This window comes from Ceratotherium simum, chromosome 7 (assembly GCF_057802395.1).
Source record: "Ceratotherium simum simum isolate JZ-2026a chromosome 7, ASM5780239v1, whole genome shotgun sequence".
NCBI lineage: Eukaryota > Metazoa > Chordata > Mammalia > Perissodactyla > Rhinocerotidae > Ceratotherium > Ceratotherium simum.
Window position 1 is genome coordinate 26,210,782 of NC_141906.1, and position 24,017 is coordinate 26,234,798.

General features: G+C 35.1%; 3 protein-coding genes across 3 annotated transcripts; 2 read left to right on the forward strand and 1 right to left on the reverse strand.

Annotated features, from left to right (window-relative positions):
- Positions 1-3,105: 3,105 nt before the first annotated feature.
- LOC101391671 (olfactory receptor 52A5) lies at positions 3,106-4,056 on the forward strand. Its single transcript, XM_004433900.1, has one exon. It carries the CDS (start codon positions 3,106-3,108, stop codon positions 4,054-4,056), a length of 951 nt encoding a protein of 316 aa, XP_004433957.1.
- Positions 4,057-14,670: 10,614 nt separating this feature from the next.
- On the forward strand, positions 14,671-15,621 carry LOC101403683 (olfactory receptor 52A5-like). Its single transcript, XM_004434105.2, has one exon. It carries the CDS (start codon positions 14,671-14,673, stop codon positions 15,619-15,621), a length of 951 nt encoding a protein of 316 aa, XP_004434162.1.
- A 6,732-nt stretch (positions 15,622-22,353) lies between these two features.
- Positions 22,354-23,340, reverse strand: LOC101403946 (olfactory receptor 51V1-like). The gene has a single exon (XM_004434106.2). The coding sequence runs from the start codon at positions 23,338-23,340 to the stop codon at positions 22,399-22,401; it is 942 nt and encodes a 313-aa protein (XP_004434163.2). The 3' UTR covers positions 22,354-22,398.
- Positions 23,341-24,017: the final 677 nt, after the last annotated feature.

Below are 24,017 nucleotides of genomic sequence, written 5' to 3' on the forward strand. Positions count from 1 at the left end.
CTTCCCTACATCAAGTCAGTGAGTCTGACAGATGTTGCTTCCTTATATTCTTCTGATATCGCCACATCACTCCATTATATCTCTTCTGGACTATCACAAATATTTCTCTAACTTGATCTGTCTATGCCGAGTTCTCATGCCCTTCAAGCCATTCATAAAGGTTCTAGCAGACTGAATTTTTAAAAGGCAAAATGCTGCTGGCATCTACTGTGTAGGAACCAGGAATGCTGCTAAACCTCCTACAATATAGATAATAACTTCAACAACAATAATTCATCCAACATAAAATGGCAATTATGCCGAGATTAAAAAATAGACCTAGAATAGTAGCAATTAGACCTTATGAATTTGGGAAAACTATCAAGAAGAAAGCTAACTATTTTCTTCATATGATGTAAGGTCTTTCATTTTATTTTAATACTTTTTTGCAAGGAAACATTTGCCCTGAGCTAACATCTGTTGCCAATCTTCCTCTTTATTTTTTTTTTATCCCTCCCTAAAGCCCCAGTACATGGTTGTATATCCTAGTTGTAAGTCACTGTAGTTCTTCTGTGTGAGCCACCATCACAGCATGGCAACTGACAGATGGGTGGCGTGGTTCTGCAACTGGGAAGTGAAGCTGGGCTGCCAAAGCGGTGAGCCCGGAACTTTAACCACTAGGCCATCAGGGCTGGCTCATGATATATGGTATTTTAGACTGAAGACACTCTTTTTGATTTAATTTGCCTGCTACTTTGTTTATTTGCTTCCTTTTTCTCTTTTTGCTCCCTTCTTCTAATTACTCATATTATATATTTCTGTAGAGCTTCAGCTTCCATGTTATTATCCAAGAATTCTCTAAGTCAAACATTACTTACATATCCGTGTTTAATTTCCCAAATTAATATTCCTAATAAAGGCCTTGGCATACATTTTAATTCAAATCACAGAGATTGTTGGTAAGTATATGGATGATATGATGTTGTAAATGTGGTCCTATATCAGACATATAGCATCTGATAAACATGTATTATAATGTATAGATTATACCTATTTGGTGAATTAAAAAGGTAATATAGGGGTTATTTCCTTCAGAATCTAAAAGGCCCACACTGATTAAAATCTTTAATATATTTTTATACAACCCAGCCTGATTTAGTTACATACTGATGTATATCTCATAAACTCCTCTGAATATAATCATAAAATCTCAGAGAACACAATTTTTTTGTTGTTCTTTCTGAGCCAATATGCCGTGGAATTTGTATACAAGTATATTTACCTATAACAACAAGTTTTACTTTTTCATTAGTTAAATAGGATAATGATGCCAATATCATAAACTATGGCAAATAAAATAATCTAAATATATAAAAATCTTAAGTAGAATAACATAATAAATATTTGATAAATGGCAGATGCTACTTTTTGATTTATAAGCATGCAGCACAATGTAGATGCTTCATTAATATAGGCTAAATAAATTTATCTTTGTTCCCCAATTGCTTCTGGAATATGCTGAAACTTAATTAACGTATATTGAATAAAATCATTGGGAAATAAACTTCTAATTTGTGTGGAGTCTGAAGTGAGGAAGATCTAGGTTGACATATTGTATACCTACTAGAAGGAAGAGATCCTGAACAACGGGTCTCAGGAAGGAAGGCCTTGCTCAGAGTTGACTAAGTTTTAGGAAAGGAAGCAAGAAATGCTCCTGCAACTGACCTGAGGCAGGTTATAGGTATCTTTTCATGTCCCAGACACAGACACAATCTAAATTTATCAGAAGAAAAAAACTTGAAGGATGATGGAGAGAATGTGATTGTGAAATTCTCTTGTTCCCAATCTGTTATTTTGGGTCTTCCTCACTATTTTTATCTGTTTTATACTCTGCTTAAATGGTTTCAGAAAATAATCTATTCAAATAATAGAAGAAAATGGTTAGAATTTGTAAATTAGCATTTTTAATACCCTAGGGTGGAAACATTTTCTTGGAGAAAAATGCAGGTTGTAGGGAATCAACAGGCAGAAAAACCCCAGGATTTGGAAAATGATAAGACAAAGGAGGCCCTAGAGGCAGGTAGTGTTATGTGTTGGCGTATCAAGTGAAGGACAGGGGTATGAAGAGGATGGATCTAGTCCTATGAAAAACAATGTGCAGAAGAGTAATTTCACCTCTACAGATATTATTTTGTGAGTGGATAGAAGGTGCATGAGGCTAAAAGCAAAGAAAACGTATTTCATAGAGACTTTGAGTCATTATGAATAGTTAAGAATAAGTTACTGTTCAGGCTTAGGAATATAATAATGGTTATTGACAGGGAGAGAGAATAGCAGAGGATATAGATTGGCACTTGAAATTAAATATAACAGATATGTAAATAACAGGGCACATTGAGAACAAGCTCTGAAAGGAACTGATAAGGAAAACACTCATGGATTAAAATTAATGGATTTATTTTCTAAGAGAATATGTTGGAAAAGATACAAGATGTATGATTGAGTTTTGACAAAACACAGCAAATTTGAAACATTAGGTTGAAATGTTCTGGTAGAATCTATTGGGGAGGGGCCAAATTATGAAGACACTAACTTGAGCAAAAAAAGCTCATGGGCTACAAAACTGTAAAATATTCTGGTTGAACTACTCTTCTGATTATGATCGAGTAGAAGGGTCTCCTACAACTGTGAGTCCTTTAAGTCCAGCCTAGGTGGAGTCTGGTTCTTGATATATTTTTACTCTACATTAATGATTTTTCCCCCAATTCCAAATGGCATGCCACAAAAATGCACAGATGATTATTAGCAAACACAAATTAAAGGGAATCTATTTGGTCCAGCAGTAATGGACCAGAAAGAAGACATCCAATCCATTTAATTCTGCTCATGGAAAATGATTCAGGCATGTAGAAACATAGAACCTGACGGTTGATCTCTCATTGGGAAAAGAAATAGATACAGAGGCAGAGTTGGGGTAGAAAAGATAAAATAGTGTACTCCTAAACTAACTAAAGCATATCTTGCTAAAAGAAATTAATTTCTTCTTATTTGTAATTCATGAAGTCTTGACAGGGAATAGAAGGTGAAACAAGATTATCACTCCTTGATTCTACCGACTAAATCACCATGCTCATATTCAATGGCTCAGTCTTCATGCCCTCTGTACTAACGCTCATCGGGATTCCTGGCCTGGAGTCAGTACAGTGTTGGATTGGGATTCCATTCTGTATCATGTACCTCACTGCTGTGATTGGGAATTCCTTAATTTTAGTTATAATCAAATATGAAAACAGCCTCCATAAACCCATGTACATATTTTTGGCCATGTTGGGGGCCACAGACATTGCACTTAGCACCTGTATTCTTCCCAAAATGTTAGGTGTCTTCTGGTTTCATTTGCCAGAGATTTCTTTTGAAGCTTGTCTTCTACAAATGTGGCTTATTCACTCATTCCAGGCCACTGAATCAGGTGTCCTACTGGCGATGGCCCTAGATCGCTATGTGGCCATCTGTGACCCCTTGAGACATGCCACTGTCTTCTCTCAACAAATTTTAACTTACGTTGGAGTTGGGGTGACACTCAGGGCTGCCATTCTTGTGGCACCATCCATCGTGCTTATCAAATGTCATCTTAAACTCTACCGAACTACAATCATCTCCCACTCTTATTGTGAGCACATGGCCATTGTGAAGCTGGCGATTGAAGATATTCAGATCAACAAGATATATGGTCTATTTGTTGCCTTCACCATCTTAGGGTTTGACATAATCTGTATCACCTTGTCCTATCTTCAAATCTTTATCACTGTCTTTCGACTGCCCCAGAAAGAGGCACGATTCAAGGCCTTTAATACATGCATTGCCCACATTTGTGTCTTCCTACAGTTCTACCTCCTTGCCTTCTTCTCTTTCTTCACCCACAGGTTTGGTTCTCACATACCACCATGTGTTCATATCCTTCTATCAAATCTTTACCTGCTAGTCCCACCTTTTCTCAACCCTATTGTCTATGGTGTGAAGACCAAACAAATCCGCGACCATGTCCTGAAAATATTTTTCTCCAAAAAAACATCTTGATCATTACCAGCTCCTTCTTTAGAGATTTTAGTTTGGTTGAAAGTAGCAACTTGAGTATAGTAAAGTTATATCTTCTACAAATATCTACATCTGGAAAAAAAAAATCTTTATGATCAGGTGCTCATAATTAAAGGAGATACATAACAAATCATGAAATACTTAAAAGCCTTGATTTGCTACTCATACAAGAATAAAACTCTCTTATGCTGAGATTTCAAATTCTTTACTTTATTCTTCTGTTTTTGTCCCGTCCATTTAAACATAGAGGTTCCTGTCTGGCAACACTTAGACCTACGTAGAAACTAAATTGCAGGAAACAACACTTGATTCCAGGTAACTTCCACGGACCATATCTCACATCAGTATTCTCAAATTTCTAATCCAACCCATAACTCTAATTCTGCTTATGTCTCATTTTCTAATACCTGTTTGAGAATCTATATTTTGACAAATTAGAATTTTAGTCTGCTTTCTCTGAAAAATTGAGGAATATAAAATTAATGTAGTATCAGTAATAGCAATATCAGCAACATAAATAGTATATGATGCATCTCATATACTGTAAATAGTGATGAATTTGCATAGGAGAGAATACACAAAAAAGATTGACAGAAAAAAATGAGATGTATTCACAAATATACTTTTTTCAGAAACAAAATGTGACAATACTAAAATAGAAAAGACCCTGTCAGAGACATTCATTTTAACGATCTTACCCAATTTGAATTTTACCCAAACTTGAAAGTTAAAGTTCCAGAATGGAGCACATAGAAAAATAATTCCACTGCATTTAGTAATTGCCTACAGCAGGTGTCTTGAGTATAAGACTTGTGTCTTATTTGCACTTGTATCAACAGTATATAGGACAATGCCTGAGACTTTTTAGAACCTCAGTAAAAATGACACTAAATAATGCACAATTTAAACACTTTTCTGCTGTCGATCAATTGAAAAGCAACCAATATGGATGTTTTAAGGTAAAATGCAACATTACCATACAGGAAATCTGCATACAAGGGAGTTTATTACAGTAATAGTAAGATACACAAAGATGGTGACTTGAATGAATCATTACATAATCCTGAAATAAAGTATGACCCAAACAGAAAATTGGCACATGAGAAACAGACTCCTAAAACAGGGACTTCAGATCTTTCCTTACTCTTTGCTCTTCCTCCGCCCACACGCCTTCAACCTCGTTCAGGATGCTGCATCAACAGAGATCATGTTTAATTTTCTTCATCAGTCTTCAAGACTGGGAACCACTAAGAAGATTTTTAAAAAGAACCAAGTAGACAAGGAGGGCCCTCTGGATCTCTTATTTTAGATAGATTCGTAGTCAAAGAATAAATAACCCAAGAAAACATCCCACTACAAAGAAAGGAAGGGACCATATCCATCAAGAGGCAGAGGTAGAGAATAATTTTGGAAAAAAGTCTTGGTGAATAAAGCAGAAAGAAATTTGAGTCATAATGTTCTTGGGTTTTAATAAAATTTATGTAAATATGAAGTATGTGAAGTAAATAATGAAAAATACTGTAACAGAAGGAATAAAACAACATGTTAGTGGATGTCAGACAAACGAAAAAGAAGTTTAGTGAGATAATAAAAACTTAATTATTTCATTTTAACTCTGTATTAGAACATTAATTATTTCAGGAAGCTGTGGCATCCATAGTGCATAACGAATAATTGATGAGGACATCATACTCTCAAAAGAAAGAAAAATGGCAAATAGATGAAATCTTTCTCAGAGATTATTATACATAAGGGACAAAGAATGGAGATAAATAAGTACATGATATTCCTGAATGATAAACCAAAACAAATAGAATATGATGACAAATTAATCGTGAGTAATTAAAAAACCATATTTCAAAGTATAAAGTATAAAAATGCACCAAAGTACAAAATGAAATGAGAAAAACACCTATATTTGAAAAACTCAAGTTAAAAAGAAAAAAAAAATTACCTAAGTGTATCAAGAAGAAAAGAAACACCTTTTATATACTTCAAAATACCTGGTTTCATTTATCCTCAAGAGTATGAGAGAAGGTAAACACAAAAGAACCTAAAAACATATATTATGATATAGCAAAATATGTTTTTAAATAAAAAATATAGGGTATAATATGGCTGTGGGTTGGCAATCAAGATATTTAAGCCTTTAATTAATTGAAGAGAACAATAACAAAGTGTAATAATTGAGCAACTATTTTTGCATCTAAAATAGAAAAATATATATAAGTCAATTAGTAAGAGTAGACAGTTCAATTCAAATTTCAAAAACTAAAAACCTTACCTTACATAAATAAGTAGTTAAAATTTATCTTTGATTTAGGTAATTAGAAGCAAATGCGTAATAGAGCCACAGCGCAAGCATATCCTCTTTGTTTTTTGAAATATAACTCACATACAGAAAAGTGGAAACGGCAATTATTATAAAGGAAACAGCCATGGAACTACCGCCTAGGAAAAGAAAGAAATCACTGTTCATTCCCTACATGCCTTGTACATGTCTCTTTGTCATTACAATTTCCATTCTCCCCAAAGGTAACGTGTATACCAACATCTAACACTATAATTATTTCCTTGTTTTTCTATATATGTTTACAACCTAAGCATGTATTCTCAACCTTATATTTTGGTTGTGCTTGTTTGTAAATTTTATATAAATGGAATCACATAGAATATATTTTTCTATCTTGTTTTTGTGAATTTCATCCAGGATACTGTTTGTACCTCTGTTACACTCATTTTCTTCCTGCATAATGTACCATGGCATACATAGACTATGATTTTGTTACTCATCCTATTTTTATGAACATTGAGAAGGGTCAATTATGAATAATATATTCATAAACATTCTTGTATACTTATCTTGAACGTAAAATTATGATTTCTGAACCTAAAAGTCTAATTGCTAATCATAGGGTACTGACATCTTCTGACATTAGTAGATAATGTAACATATTTCTAAAATGCTAGCATCAATTAGGCCCACTAGCAGAATATAAGAATTTGCCTTGCTTAACATCTTTACTAACACTTGATAAAGCCGTTCGTAATTTTAGCCACATGGTGAATGTATAATACTAGCTCTTTGTGATTTAGTTGTCATTTTTCTGACAGCTAATTAGATTGATTCAAATTTTTATATATTTATGGAAATTTGGATATTCTTTTTCACAAATTAAAGACCTTTGTCCATTTTCTACTGGATTATTCGTATTACTTTTTTATTAATATTTGTGAGATTTTTATATATTTTAGAAGTAATACTTTTCTATGTTATACATATTGAAAATATTTTCTGCTTCTTTGTAGGATATTCTTGATGTACTTTTGAAGAACAGATGTCCTTATTTCAATGTAATCCAAATTACTAAACATCTAAATAAGGGCTAGCGCTTTCCATGCCTATTTACGAAATCTTTGCCTGTTACACGTTTGTGAATATAGTCACTTTATATATTGTTTTTCTTTCGTATTTAGATGTAAAATCCATTTAGAGTTGCTTTTTAGTTATAGGTGAATTAGACTATATTGTATAATTTTTAAACTTTATTATAAAAATGGCACACAATTAACTGTACATATTTAAAATGTACTGTCTGATGAGACTGGACACGTGCATATATCCATGAAGCCATTAGCACAATCAATCCATTGTGTTTCCTCATGTGTATTTGTAATACGTCCCTTCCTTTACCCCAGTCTCCATGCAACCACTTATCTGCTTACTATTGCTAAAGATCAGTTTGCATTTTCTAGAAGTTATATAAATGCAATGATATAATGTGTAATTACATTTTTTGTTCTGGTTTCTTTCACTTTCCTTACTTATCTTGAGATTCATTCATCAATAGTTCTGTTTGTTGCTAAATAGTATTCCATTGTATGGATTGAGTACAATTTGTTTACTTATTCATTTGTTCATGGATTTGGGTTCTTCCCAATTTGTGTCTATGACAACTAAAGTGGCTACAAACTTGCAGTTACATATCTTTATGTGAACCTATGCTTTCAGTTTTCATGGGCAAATACCTGGTGTAAAATGGCTGGGTCATAGGATAGGCATGCGTTTATGTTAGAAACTGCCAAACTGTTTTCCAAAAATTGTAACATTTTACATATCTACTAACATTTTATGAGAATTTCATAACTTGCTGATATTTAATGAGTTTTTAAAATTTTAACTATTTGATGGTTGTGTAGTGGAATATTTTTGTGGTTTTAATTTGCCTTTCCCCCTTGACTAACAATGTCAAGCACTTTTTCTTGTGATTTTTTGTATCTTTATATCTTGGTTTTTGAAACATCTATTCAGATCTTTTGCCCATTTCTTTGTTAGGTTGTTTGTCTTCCTACTATTAAATTTTCTTGCATGTATATTCTGGACTCAAGTCCTTTTGCCAATATACTTGTTGTAAATATTTTCTCCCTCTCTATGGCTTGCCCTTTCACTTTTTTAATGATATCTTTCAAAGAACAAAAGTCAATTTTTTAAGTGCAATTTTATGGATTCTTCTTTTCCATTTGGGTCTTTTTTTTTATTTCTACAACCAAGGTCACAAAGATTTTCTCCTATGTTTTTATCTAGAAGTTTTATAGTACTGTGTTTTCAATGTAGTTCAATGAAACATTTTGAGTATACTTTTTGTGTACTGTAGGTTTGATAGTCATTTTCATTTTTCATATAGACAGTTATTTGTTGAGGAAATATTACTACACCTATTGTATTGTCTTGGCAGCTTTGTTGAATATCTGTTGTTTATATATTGGTGTATCAGTTTAATTGGCCAGCCCTGGTGGTCCAGTGGTTAAGATTCAGTGCTCTCATCGCTGTGCTTGTGTTCATCTTCTGGGCAGAGAACCATATCAAACGTCTGTCAGTTGTTATACTATGGATGATGCGTGTTGCTGTGATGCTGAAATTTATGCCACTAGCGTTTCAGATACCAGTATGTTGGAAGAAGGACCTGGCCACCCACTTCTGAATAGCAGTGGAGCATTGTCTGATACAGCACCAGGAAGGTGAGAGGATGGTGCAAAAAAGATTGAGCAGCGTTTTGCTCTTCTGTACACAGGGTTGCTAGGAATCAACTACAGAGCACCACCAATAACAATGCCTACTTACCAAAATCACTGCAGCTCTATGGTAAATCTTCAAATTGCGTTAGGTCAGGCCTCTCACTTTGTCCTTTTACTTAAAAAGTATATTTGTTGGGTTTTTTGCATTTCCATATAAATTTTAGAAGCAGCTGGTCACTATCTCCAAAAAGCTTGCTAGTATTTTGATTGAGACTGCATTTAATTTACAAAGCAAATAAGGGAGAATTGTCATCTTAACATTGAATCTTTTAATCACGAACATAGTGTCTCTCTCTATTTAGGTCATCTTTAGTTTTCTCTTCAAAGTTTTTAAATTTTCATTTTATAAATATTGAAAGTATTTTTAAAAAAAAAATTATTCCTAATTATTTTATGCTTTGTTGACACTATAAATGTAATTTAAAATTTTATTTGTAAATGAAATTTGTTTGTTACTAGTCTGCAAGTCAATTTATTTTTGTATTAGCATTTTATCTTGTGAATTGCTAGATTCAGTTATTAGTTCTAGTAAGTGATTTATAGTTTTCCTTGAGTTTTTGTATATAAATAAACATATCATGTGCAAATAAGATAGTTTTGTTTCTTCTCTTCTCATCTTTATGCCTTTTGTTTATTTTTCTCTCCGTATTGCTATGGTTTGGACTTCTGTACAGTGTTGAATAGAAGTATTGACAGAGGGTATCCTTGCATTACTCCCAATCTAATGGAGAAATTTTAGTTGTACATTATTAAGTATGATGTTAATCATAGGTTTCTTATGGATACATTTTATCGGTTTTAATAATTTCTCTATTATTCCTAGTTTTCTGATGGTTTTTATTTTACATGGATGTTAAATATTTTCATATGGTTTCTCCACAATTATTGAAATGATCACATAACTTCTGTCCTTTATTTTGTTTACATGGTTAGTTTCATTGATTGACTTTATTTTTGTTGTTTATCTAATATTTAGTTGATATATATAATTATAACAATAAACATAACATGCATATAATTAGATTTAGAGGCAAACAGCAGACTGCTGAGAAGCTCAAAATTCGGCTGGTGAGGAAAGAAGAGAGGAGGCTGCAAGGACACCAGCTCACTTCCCTGGAGCATCAGTTGGTGTGTCCCACAGGTGGAGAGTGGCAGCAATCTCCAGAAGTCAGTCCAGAAGTCAGTTAAGAGCTTCTGTCGTCTTATTCTTATTTTACAGATGACGGAACTGAGGCTTAAAAGAGTTAAAGTAAGTATCCAGGAGCACAAATAGCCCAAGTTTGAGTCCTGGCTAGGAAGACGCAGAGCTGTTTCATTACAAAAGTTGGTTCTTGACCACCGCATGCCACTTTCATAACTTCACAGCCTTTTGTAATTTGTGTTTTACCTCTGGCCTTTGTTTTCTCTCAGGTAGCCAGTGGAATGTCTACACCAGCTAGTATATAATTCTAACCTCAGGGAAGGACAGTTAACTGTTGGTATTTATTTGATTCTCTCAGGACTTGAGAGTCTTATGTTCCTAGTTACATCTAAATCTACTTTCACTATCCCTACAGATGGCTCTTCAGAGCACATTGTTATCCCTACTGTCCTCTCTATTGAATTAATCTCACCCAGTCTACTGTAATAACCATCATATGGAGTACAAGAACCTAGTCTAGCTGATTTCAGGTAGGCTCCCAGTCAGCATACGGATCTATTTGGCATTTTAGTTGCCGTTTGACCTCCTTTCCAGGCCAAATTTGTTCCATGCTGCAGTTCCAGGTACATATAAACTTTTTAAGGTATAAAGAAGGCCTGTCCAAAAAGTGACGGTGCATGCACAGTCGCTAAGGGTCTGCTCCCTTCCCAGGTTTGAGGTCCCTTTCAACTGAGGGCTCCAGCTAATTAGATTCAGAGTCCAGGGTAACGGGCAGCCATCTATAGCAGCTAGAGAGTTGAGATACCTGTGAGATTGACATATGCCCTCTCTGTGATGCAATGAACTTATATAAATGAAGGCTTACAACAAGAAGCTTGAAATGGGAGCTTGCAGGGATTGCCTTAAATTAAAGATAGACAAACAAAGGTCAATCCAGGAATCAGACAGATCTGAGTTTCTGCTCTGCCCTTCCCTCAACTTCCTGCATACCCTGGGGCATGTCATTTCCTCTTCTCTAAAATGGGGCTCACTTTAGCCACCTCAGAGACTTGTGAGGAATAAGTGAGAAAATGCTCACCAAGCACGTAGCACAGGACCTGGACCCAAATGCATCTTACATATTCAGGGCCAGATGTGAACACTCCTGGAATTAAGATTCAGAGAAAAATGACTACAGGATCAAATGCTGAGAGGCAGAAATGAATGGAGCATCGTATTGTAGAGTTTTTTTTAACAAAATTAAAATAACAGTATGTCCAACATTCATATACGTCACATTAATTAAGGTATTGCTTCTTGACAAACACTATGTCATTGATAAAGATATTTTGGATATTTTTTCACAAACTGTTAAAAATTATAATATAAAGTAAAAACAATATATCTAATATAACTATTAAAAAATAACCAGTGAAAACTACTAAAGAGTAGTGTGCCAAAAGATTAATAATATCAGACTTTGATTAAGATTATGGGTATATTTTCCTCTCTTTTCTGCATTAATTAGTTTTTATAGAATAAGAAAGTAAAAATCAAGATTGATATGTATTTTAAATTAAAATATATATTAGAGATATTTAAGAGTATGGACGTGATCAGGAGATGGTTGAAAAACCTGTGATCTCCTTCTCTAGGAAGAACCATCCCTCTTCAACTCCTGGCTTTGCAGTTAGGAAATATATCATCTATGAGTTGCTGATTGTCTTCTCTTTTTCTTAGCAACCCGTACTACTTAAAGAGCTTACTATACAGTAAGCCCTGTCCTCCCTACCACTTCCAAACACATTCCCCCCTGGGATGACTGAACTGCATCTGGAAATCCTTTGAATCTCCAAGGGATGGCCAAGAATAAATAAGTAAAATAAGAAGAGGCTACTATTTGTTTCATTTCCAGTTTCCTTTCCTGAAAAAGCCTGTGATAAAGCCGGCCAATTTGCTCAGTCAAGGAATGGAATCCTACACTATGCACTCCCCACTTTGAGTTACATTTCCCTGTCATTCATGTGAGAACAAGAGGAATCCCAATCTCTGATGCTGTGAGAGACATAGTTGCACCGCTAAGAGAACATGCTTCAACACTGCCATCTGCTAACTGGACTAGATATATGAGGTCCCCTGGGAATAGAGTAAGAGGACAGTCTTAAGAAATGGTGGCTGCCCCACTGGCCCTAAACCTCCTTCTTCACCATAGGGAGTAAAAAATATATCTCCGGATTTGCAAGAGGATGATGAAGTTTGCTCATCAGGGAAAATTATGTTAGAAAACACAATCTTTTACAGCTGGGACCAGTAAAAAGCAAGTCACTTCCCGCTGCTGTTTCTGGATACTGAGTAAGTGGATAGTTAGAAATATGTACTAGGTCAAGTGGAGATGAAATTATAGTTCAAATACAAACACAAGTACAGCCAATAAATGTAGAGTCCAGAAACAAAATTCCAAATCATAAAAGTAAAGAATATAAATATATTTTTGATAGTGTTTGACTTGGAAGTTCTAGGAACTACAATTCAACAAGAGTCATGATAAACTGGAGATCTGCTTTGGAAGACTGAGAGGTTAAGGACAGTTAGCAGCATGCTGTTGGAGAAGTTGGCTAGACCTGCAGATGTTTCACTTGAAGGAGAGTGGATCATGAGAGACTTGAATCTTTGTGCTATTCTTTCTGAAGATATACAATTCAAAAGCGGGGACAGTGGTCATGGGGACCCAGCATAAGGAGGTCTTTCTGAAAGTGAGAGTTGTACAGTAATTAGACAGATAGACATGGAAAAGCATCAACATACACATAGTCAGCTGCCAGGAGGCTATTCTAAAGAATCCTGTTTTGGGTGGGTGTTTGGAGAATAATCTCCAAAACATTTCTAATTTAAAATTTTCGAGCAGAAGCTAGGGTTGTTGGGGACCAGAGAAGAACTCAAAATAATATTTGGAGGTGATGACTTGATTAATGGAGAAATGTTTTGGAATGCTTAGGACAACAACACAAAAAACTGGTAGATCAGCTTGATTGAGACTTAATCACTCAGGCAACCTCTCTGCTGTCACTTTAAAAAACTATTCATTGATGCACACTCTTATCAGCCCTAAAACTGAACTATAGTTTGTTGCACAGTTATTCAGTGACTGGAAAGTGTAAATTGTTCCCAGCAACAACCTTCGTGTTGCAATGAGAATTTTATTTTGGAGCCATCTCTTTCTGTCTCTGCTGCCTCCCAAGGCACTTTCACCTGAAGCTATCTATGTGTTCATCAATCAGTCTCCAGGGAATCTTTTGGACAATTCTCAAAGATGCCCACTCCCTTATATTTTTCTTGTGTTATCTTTCACAAAATATAAAAAAACTAGAACTTTCTACTTCCTTTCGGCAGTAAGTAGCCCTGATTTCTGTATAAGGATTATGTCTGCCAATGCTGCCTCCATATGGAGACCTAGGCTTCCAACCTCATTCACTTAACCTTACCTCTATCCACTTGAGCATCTTTCTCACTGCTCTTCTGGTGAAACACCCAAGGTTTCCCTTTTCCCATACCAAGTACTCTTTAATATTCTTAGTTTTATTAACTAATATTTTCAAACTGTCCTTACTCTCTAATGAGTAGAAAAGAGACTGTCTGAGTAGTGGGTGTTTATCTAACTGAGGAATTATATATAAGACTTGTTTCCTGAAGCACAATTGCCATGGTAATATACAAAATTATGCAGCTGCCCTTGTCTATCTGGATGAAGTCTGGTTCCTGAAGCAATGTTATATATGAAGTTTCCTTGGTGAGAAGGAAGTTCAAGGTGAAGAGAGGTTATTTTAGTAGTGGAGTCATAACCCTAGAAAGGGGCCTTCAACTGATATTTTATCAAAGAAGTGTTGGTGTGTTCTGTAGAAATTCCCTGCTAGTCTAAAGTGAATGGTGGGTAAAGAGGAGAGAGAAACTGGGGAGGAGAGAAAAGTGAGTACAGTGGATTTTGGTGTTTCTCTGTCTAAAGCATCATTCTAATGTCTTTTGTTTTGTTTTCTGATTTCCATGAACAGTTTAGACAAAGAAAGAGAAGATGGAGTGGGAAAGGAAGGAGAGCCCCCCTAAGTAACCTGATCATGTGGACCCCTTCACAGGCATGGTGTCCAGTTACTCAGTTTTCACCCTGTGGATGTCACCGACTGTGGGTGGATGATTTTCCTAAAGTGTATACCGGTGAACTTTTCTATGAGCCTTCATGTTGGCATTTTCTCACTCATTTAAAAAATGATAAATAAGCTGATGAAGTTGATTCTCCTATTTCTGTCATTCAATAATTGTGTGACTAAATTAGAATAGGGTATATTAGAACACAGAGAAACACAGTTTGGCAAACTTTGCCCCCTTGTTAAGAAGGCCCCTGCGCTGCCATGTCTATTACAAATGGCACTCTGTTCATGCCCTCTGTGCTGATCTTTATTGGGATCCCTGGCCTGGAAACTGTACAGTGTTGGATTGGGATTCCATTCTGTGCTATGTACATCATTGCTTTGATAGGAAATTCTCTACTTTTGATCATCATCAAATCTGAACCCAGTCTCCATGAGCCTATGTATATCTTCCTGGCCATGTTGGGAGCCACAGACATTGCACTCAGCACCAGCATTGTCCCAAAGATGCTTGGAATTTTTTGGTTTCACTTGCCAGAGAGCTATTTTGATGCTTGCCTCTTTCAGATGTGGCTTATCCACACATTTCAGGGTATTGAATCAGGGGTCCTGCTGGCCATGGCTCTGGACCGCTATATAGCAATCTGTTATCCTCTGAGGCATGCTACCATATTCACTCGACAACTAGTCACTCATATTAGAATTGGGGTGACATTGCGGCCTGCCATTCTGGTAATTCCATGTCTATTGCTCATTAAGTTCCATCTGAAACTTTACCGTACAAGGTTAATATCCCATACTTACTGTGAACACATGGCCCTTGTGAAGCTTGCCACCGAAGATGTTTACATCAATAAATTCTATGGTCTCCTTGGAGCTTTTATTGTTGGTGGCCTCGACTTCATTTTGACCACCCTCTCCTATATACAAATATTTATCACTGTCTTTCACCTGCCCCAGAAAGAGGCACGTCTTAAGGCATTTAATACTTGTATTCCCCACATATGTGTCTTCTTCCAATTCTATCTCCTTGCTTTTTTCTCCTTTTTTACTCACAGATCTGGATCTTATATCCCGTCATATATACATATCACCTTGTCCAACCTTTACCTACTAGTTCCGCCTTTTCTCAACCCTTTTGTCTATGGGATGAAGACCAAGCACATCCGAGATAAGGTAGTAAAAATGTTCTGTTCCAAAGACCAGGCTTGACATTTGATGGAAATCGTTCCCCCTATGGATTTAATGGCTCACCTATTGGGCATATATGATCTGGAAATCCAGTCAATGGTTTGGAGTATCATCATGCTTGAGGAATAAATTAACAAACATATAAATGATTGTGTTAAAAAATTCCATAGATTAAGTCAAAAGCCAGTTAGAAGAAATTGAGGGAAATAGAGGAGCAGATAAGGTGCTGAAAGACTAACTGCTTGCCTATGGGAAGAATCAGAACATACAACTCTCATCATCTGAGGCCAGGTCTGGATGGAATAGATAAACGTGGAGATCTTTCTGCAGGTCTTAGTGGAACATCATACTTACATTGATTCATTTGTACTCAGAGCACCAAGATCAACCTCCTTTATGTAATACACAAGTTCCTCTATATTTTCTCTATAAGTATCCTAAAATTTTCTTTTATGTTTACTTTGTCACATCAAAACCTATCCCTTGAATATGTCTTTCTTGTCAAATATAATCTGAACTTTGTCTGAAATAAATGTCTATAAATATCTCCTTCTTCTGGAAGCCTATCCCTATTAAGTAATTCATGCTATAACTTAATTGGCAATTGTCATGAGATAAAATATGTTTGCTCCAAAAATCTAGGGCTAGGCCATACAGTACTATGCTTATATTTTATGTTTTTAAGAGTTCTTTTAATTTCTTTGTTTGTATGAAGAGTAATTTGAGAAAAGCTCTGGTATTTGGAGTTTTTTAATGAATGTGAAAGCAGTTTTAGATTCATTTAGACAATTTTATTTAGACAACATTTAGATAATATTATTCTAAAGCTTTATTCAATCATTTTCCTGATTCAACAAACAATAACCCTTTGACCTAAGAAGGATGGAGGTCTAAGAAGCCTGGACAGAAATTCTGGAGGCTAGAATCATCAATATAATGATTTCCCAAAGTTTTATAATTTTTTTCATACAAATCTAAGTTCATTTTGTCCTGCACTAAGATGCTTGTATACTTATGATAATATGTCGTAGAGAAACCGCATTTTGCAAGCCCGTCATAATTGAGATGCAAGTAGTCCAGTGTTTCCCAAAAACATTTGATAGAAAAGATATATTCCAATTTGGTAGGAAAAAGAATCCTTGAGGAAGTTGGTTACATGCATGATTTCTGGATTAAAAATGAACTTGGTTCAAAACTTTATTTTGCAACTTGCTAACTATATGCACTGAAAAACAATTTATTGTCACAAATTCAGCTGCCTAGAGAGAGTGGTTCTCATGGTGTACGTAATATAATGGATATATTTATGTAATGCCCTTCACATGGGGATTGGTAACTGGTAAGGACTCAATAGAGATTATCATCATCATCATCATTGTTTTCGTCATGAAAATCCTCATCACTGTGGTTGTATTTGATTATAAATAATGTGCTACTACTTTTTAAATACTTTATTAATATCACCCTAAAATGCAATTTAAAAATACAGTTTTGAGGTCTTTTACATGACCCAGTCTGTGGTCAGTTTTTATTGACCTATACTTGTTGAGTGAAGTGTTATTCACATCTGTATCCATATCCATATCTACATATTTGTGTTATGTATAGTCAAGTTTGTTCATTGTATTTCATTTTACCATATATAATCTTAGATTTGTTTGCTTCGGTTTTTAACTTTTGATAGAAGTGTTAAAATGTCCCACTTTGAATGTGAGTTAGTCTATTTCTCCTATTAGAGCTGCTGATGTTTTGATTTGTGTAGTTTTAAGCTATGGGTAGTTAGACACTTCCATTTATTGAGCATGTAAACATTTAAAGTTAATGTATCCTCCTGGTTGGTTAACCTTTTTATCACTGTGAAATATTTCTCAAGTAATGCATCCTGCCTTAAAATCTCTGTTTTTTTATTTTTTAATAACTTTCTTCTAGTTCCCTGATCTTGTCTTCTGCTCTATAATTCTGCTTTCCTGGATTAGCTATCGTAGTTTTACAATGTCATCTGATTCATTCTATCTCTCTCTCTCTCTCTTTAATTTTAATTTTTAGTACTTTCTATTTCTCTGGTGAAATTCTTCATCATATTTATTTATTTATTTATTTCTCATGTGTGCCTTTATTTTCTTAAAGATATTAAACATCATTACTTGAAAATCCTGCTAAGTACAATACATACAGCAATTGTGGTTGGGTCTGTTTCTGTTCATTCTTTTTCTCCTCATTTTTGAACTCATGTTCCTGTCTCTTGCCATGCCTAGTAATTTCTGATTGAGTGTCAGATATTATGTACAAAATATTATGAAGCCCAGAGGAAGTTATGTTTTCCTCCAGTGATAGTTCACCTCTTGCTCTGTGATAAACCCCGTCAGGATTTAGCAACTTAATCTAATCGAGGATTTAGCTGAGTTGGCGCTTATTCTACCACTTTATTGGCCAGTGGCAGTCTTGCGTCTAAGGCTTTGCCTGCTAGGGCTTTCAACTGGGAGCTAAGTGTACAATGTACACCCTGGATTCTGAGCCTTGTGTGTCAAGCAAGGCAAGACAGCCAAAAACTCTTTATTTTTCGAATGTTCTCTGCTTACTTTTTTGGCTTCTCATTCCACACAGTTTTAGAGTTTAGCAAATGTCTTGTGTAAAAACTACCCACTGTCAGCCTTAGGTGGGTTCCTCCTTTCTCACCTGGAGTGAGATCCTTATGTTGCCTACTTTGTTCTTTCCTGCCCTGCCAGAATTCCACCTCTCTGTTTTTCTGATCATTAGAATTGGCTTTCTGCCAGAAAAATTTTTCTTCTTGGCCTCTTGCCTTATCCCCAGGAATAGCAGATGGCTCTCAGCAAATGTGGCTTCAGAAAGTCAGCTTTCTCTGTCCTCCAAAATCCTCCTCTCTGAAGTCTAACTGCTTCAGAACGTCTCTAATGCTTTTTAACTTCTTTTTATGTACCTTATTTCCTTCTTCATTGGGTGAAACTTTGCATCTGGATTCTTCCTTCTGTTCTTCTTGACTGAATTATAATTTGCATTTTATAGACAAAACTTTTTATTTACATTACTTTTTGCTTTTAATACATTTCTTGTTATGTTTAGAAAACTTTGCCAATCACAAAATTTATATGGTCTCTATATGAAATTGTGATGACTATGAATATGAAAATTCACTTAACAAGTTAAAATTATGCCATGTCCCTTGAAATGGTCATAAAATGCCCTCCTTTAAATAAGTGCAATGTATTTAAATGGAAAAAAACGCCATTTATTGTATAAAACTCAAACAATGTAAAATGCTTCTTCTTCTGTCCTCTCTCCCCATTCCCTTATTAGAGTTTAACTGATGAGTGTGATATTCAAACTTTTTTATACCTGAATACTTATAGAATTATTTGAAATAAAATTAATCATATCATGAATATTATTCTGCAGCAGTTTTTCAGCTAGTGGCTATAATATAGACAACTCTAAATGACAACTTTTGGACTTTTTTCATTTTTAAAATGCCCAAGACATTGAATATTACAAAAGTACCACAATTTAATTTGTTTTTCTCTAAATAAATATTTCTTCAAACATACCAACAATGCAATAAACATTTTTGTGTGTATCTCTTTCTATACATATATATTTTTATAGCTGTGCAAGCATTTTTGCTGTATATACTAATAGAAATAGAATTGCAGTATATATATATATATATATATACATATACATACACTATGTATTCTCATTAATTGCTACAGTTTTGTTCTGTGAAGTCACTGAACACTGTATTAGCAAATTAGTATTAAGCTCCTTTGAGCTTCTGGTCATATTTTAATCAATCAATTAATACCTAATCTTTTTTTGTGTTAGTGTTTCTCTTTAAAGATACATTTTAATATATATTAAACACATTTAATATATATTTCTTAAAAATAATGAATTACATGCAGTAATTCATGTTGCATTATAATAAAACACTAGCTGGAAAAGGTTTTAACATTTTCCTGAACCTGGGTGACGTGTCTGTTAATTTCTTCAAATTCCACCCTCACAACAGTGCTGTCTATATAATTATAATCAGTCATCATCTCATGAATCTACAAATTTCACCACTTTTCCATTTTTTCCATCGCTTCAGCACACACTATAGATGTTACTTTAACACTTGTTGGGGCAGCCTCATACCCCAGTTGGTAAATTTCCTCTTCCTTTTTCGGGATGCACAGTGGTTGTGATTCATTGACATTGAACTTACAGACAACCATGCTATAACTCGTACCTAAAGGAAGCTTATCTAATACATGTATTTTCTCTGTAAGGCACATAATGGCCTTGTGTTTAGGAACACTAGACAGCATTTCAGCACTATGCTTGGGGGCAATTTTAATCAGTAAAATCACCAACAAAAAGCACAAAAATGAGAAAGACATAACATTAAATGGATCACAAAAAAAGAGACCCATTTATAGTATAAGAGCTGAAACAAGAAGGCAGAGTGTCACCTTGTCTGACCTCAGCTGGGAACATGTGGGTTGGGCAACTCAAATTTTTTATGCTCTGTGCATGTGCACTAATGATAGTCAAAGCACTGTGGGTATTGATTTGGAGTTTTCAAAAACATTTTAACATGTAGGCGAATTCACAAATACAGAATCTGTGAATAATAAGGATTAACTATTTATACATATAAATTTATACATAAATACAAATACACATATATAGATATATATCCAAACATATACAAATAATGCATTAACAGCTAATTATAAGTTTTCAATTGAGTTATAACAATTAAAATCAAGTATCAATGTGTAAACACAGCATTTTTTCTCTGACATTTCATGAACCACTCTTATTCAAACTTTTTCCTTTTTGCTATCATTCACACAGGCTCATTTCAATCTAATGTGTTTTCCAGTCAGTTTTTAGAGTAAAGAAGTTAAGAGGACACCTTATAATGTGAGATATTATAGAAGCTTGACTATTAGAAATCTTCTTTTCTTAGAAATATTTATGGAGGAAAAAAAACCTCAACTTACACAAAAATTTAAATTTCCCCAAACCCATTTTACTGTTGTATAAAATGGGGATTACTGCCCTTGGCCTACTCAGTTATTCTTACTTTAAAATCTGATTTACAATATTCATTAAAAATTGTGTTTAATGTAAACATTAATGTATATAGGATAGGGATCATTTATATTATCATCATTAATCAATAGCCCAGTTGAATGTGAAGGTTCCTTCCCACACCTATTTCTCAAATTCCCCTATCAAAAACGAGGAATACTTGTGTGAGTCTTCACTGTAACTAGAACAGATTAATTATCAATGATTTGCAAATAGGATCTTTAGGAAATGGGCTACAGAGAGAACTATTGGACTGAGGATAGAGACAGGCACTGTGAAATAAAGAAGTACCATTACAGGGAGCTCAAAAGGAAGGAAAAAATCAAGCAAAAGTCATCTGACAGGGCAGAGCTATTTCGGCAGACTGAGCTGTAGGGAAGTGTATGGGGGATGAATGGTGACAGTTCTGAAAGGCAAGAGTCACAAACATAAACTTAAGAGTCTTTTAATTCAATAAGAAAAACCAATTATATTAATTTTCTAATAACAAAACACTAAAAGACAAATTAAAAGGTAACAAACTAAGCATTAATTTCAAAAATTGAATATTTTCATGTTCTTTGGAATATTGTTGATGGAACTTTGCATACTTAAAGGTGAATGTGTGATAATTTGCTTCCTCCAATCTATGTAGCTTAACTGTAGTTAAGCTCTGCTGATAACTCTGCTGCCCCAGTCATGGCTGGTACATATCCATGACTAAGTGACAATATTCAAAGAAAGAAAAATATCTTGACACTGATACCATAGTGTTTTTAAGTTTAATTTTTTTTTTTTTTAATTTGGAGGAAGGTCAATATTGTTTTCAAAAGTAAGAACCAAAAAAATTTACACCTGTATTTGATGATTGAGTCGAATTCCCTAATTTTACCTATTAAGAGAATGAGACTTAGAAATGGAACATACTTTCCAAAGTTTCTCAAAAGCTCGATTATATCCCTATTCCAGTTACTAATATTTTACTTAATATCTCTGTGCCTCAGCATCCTGTCCTAAAAATGAAGGGGTAGATCAAACTGTCTTTAGAATTCCATGTATGCTGATACTAAGATGGGAGCCAACTGACAAGTTTCATGAGCATCTTAAACTATTCTGTATTCATTACAATGTATAAATGTGTGTATTTGGGAGTATGGGGTAGGATATGTTGTAGCTGATTCAATGTCATTGTTCACCAAACCTTTTGAATTAAGCTACGTAGTCTAATCTACCGATATCATATGTTCTATTAGATGAGACGATTGGCTCTGCAGACAGTTTTGCTCAATTATACGTAGAAGAGGTATGAACGATCTCAAGAGAGTCAACTTGTGACACATGATAGTAATATGTAAAAGCTGCTTGTCTCATACATAGCAAATGCACACATGTAACAGTGACATGCAAAAATGAAATCACACTCAACTAGAATTCAAACAGTATGGATGGTACTAAAAATTTAGTAATTATCCAGGCAAATGCTCGTTGGCACACTATAGAATATAATTCACTTTAGGTAACATTATGCTTAATTTAAAAATAAAGAAATAATCAGTAAGTCTTCCTTTGTCTATTTTTCTGGCTTTTGAAATCTAAATTAGAAAATGACTATAAATATACATTTAACCTGTTAAATATTACATATATACTTATCTTTACTAGTTATTCCTCTTGCAAATACTACCCCCAATTCCCTAAAACATATTAAACTTCTAGTACTCAGTTTTGTTTAGTGAACCATCTCTGGATCCTGCTACGGATTTGTTGGGTCTTGACGCTGTAGATGCTGGGGTTCATCAAAGGTGGGAAAAGAATATAGATGTTGCCCATGAGGACATGGACCACAGGAGACAGGTGCTTCCCAAAGCGATGCACCATAGTCAGACCAATGATTGGGATATAGAAAACCAAGACTGCGCAGATGTGGGACACACAAGTCTGCAAGGCCTTGAGTCTCTCCTCCCGGGATGCAATAGTCAAGACTGAGTGCAAGATCAAGATGTAGGAGATGAGAATCAGCACTGAATCCAACAACAGTGTGCAGATCACCAGGGCTAAGGCATAGAAGCTGTTGAAGCGGATGTCAGAGCAGGCTAGCCGGAGTAGATCCTGGTGCAGGCAGAAAGAGTGGGAGAGGATGTGGGGACGGCAGTAATGGAAGAACTTTAGGCGGACAATGGGAGCAGTAATTAACAGGAAACTCCTCCCTAAAATAGTCAGACCAATGTTGATAATTCTGGTATTGGTGAGAATGGATGTATATCTCAGAGGATTGCAGATTGCAGTAAAACGATCAAAGGCCATGGCAAGAAGGACTCCATACTCTATACCTGATAGACCATGAACAAAGAAGGTTTGAGCAATGCAGGCATCCAGACTAATCTCTTGGCTGAGTCCACACAAGAGTCCCAGCACCGTGTGCACTGTGGACAGCCCCATGCACAGGTCAGTGAGGGCCAGCATGGCCAGGAAGTAGAACATGGGCTCATGCAGGCTTGGCTCAGTATGGATCACATGGAGCAGCAGACAGTTTCCTGAGAGGACCATAGTGTAGATACAAGAGAAGGGGATGGAGAGCCAGGGGTATTCCCATTCCAGGCCAGGGAAACCCATAAGGATAAAAGTGGAGTTACTGACTTTGGAATCAGATAGAACAGACATGGATCAATAAAGACAGAAATCTCTAAAGGAAAATTGTGTGTAACAGTTAATTAAGATTCATATGTATTTTCCACTGACTCAGGGGAAAGTCTGAAGTAACAGCTATCAGAAGGATGATTGGATTAGTACAATAGCTAGATTAGATATAAGACCAGTGTTGGCATTTTTTCAAAAGCTGAATTTGCTCTGAAACAGATACTAAATTAATTTATGCCTACATATGAAACCTCCTTGTTATTAAATCATTGGCCTCATCAGAGGAATCAGTGTCCCTATCCACAGTGTCACGGTCACTTTCTATCTTAATGCTTCATATTACAGAGAGCAGAGAAAAATGATTTTTTGCTTGTGAGGGTATAATAATCAAATTTAAGCATAAAAACTAGAAAAGGAAAACACATTTGAGTCGTTTACATGTCAAGTCTGGTGAAATAAATTGCAAATCACTGCTGTGGGGTATAACGTTAACCTCTGCTTATTACATACGACTTTAAGTAATTTATAGAAAACATTCATCAGTCACATTGTACAATCTGACATCTATGTTTCAGGGACTTAAAGAACAAGTGTCACTCACAGCACAGATATACATGCCAATCTTGAAAATGGATCTTGCCTTTCTTTCTTTTGTCACAGTGACATTGAGATTCTAGTAGAAGCAAGATCTATGCAGGTAT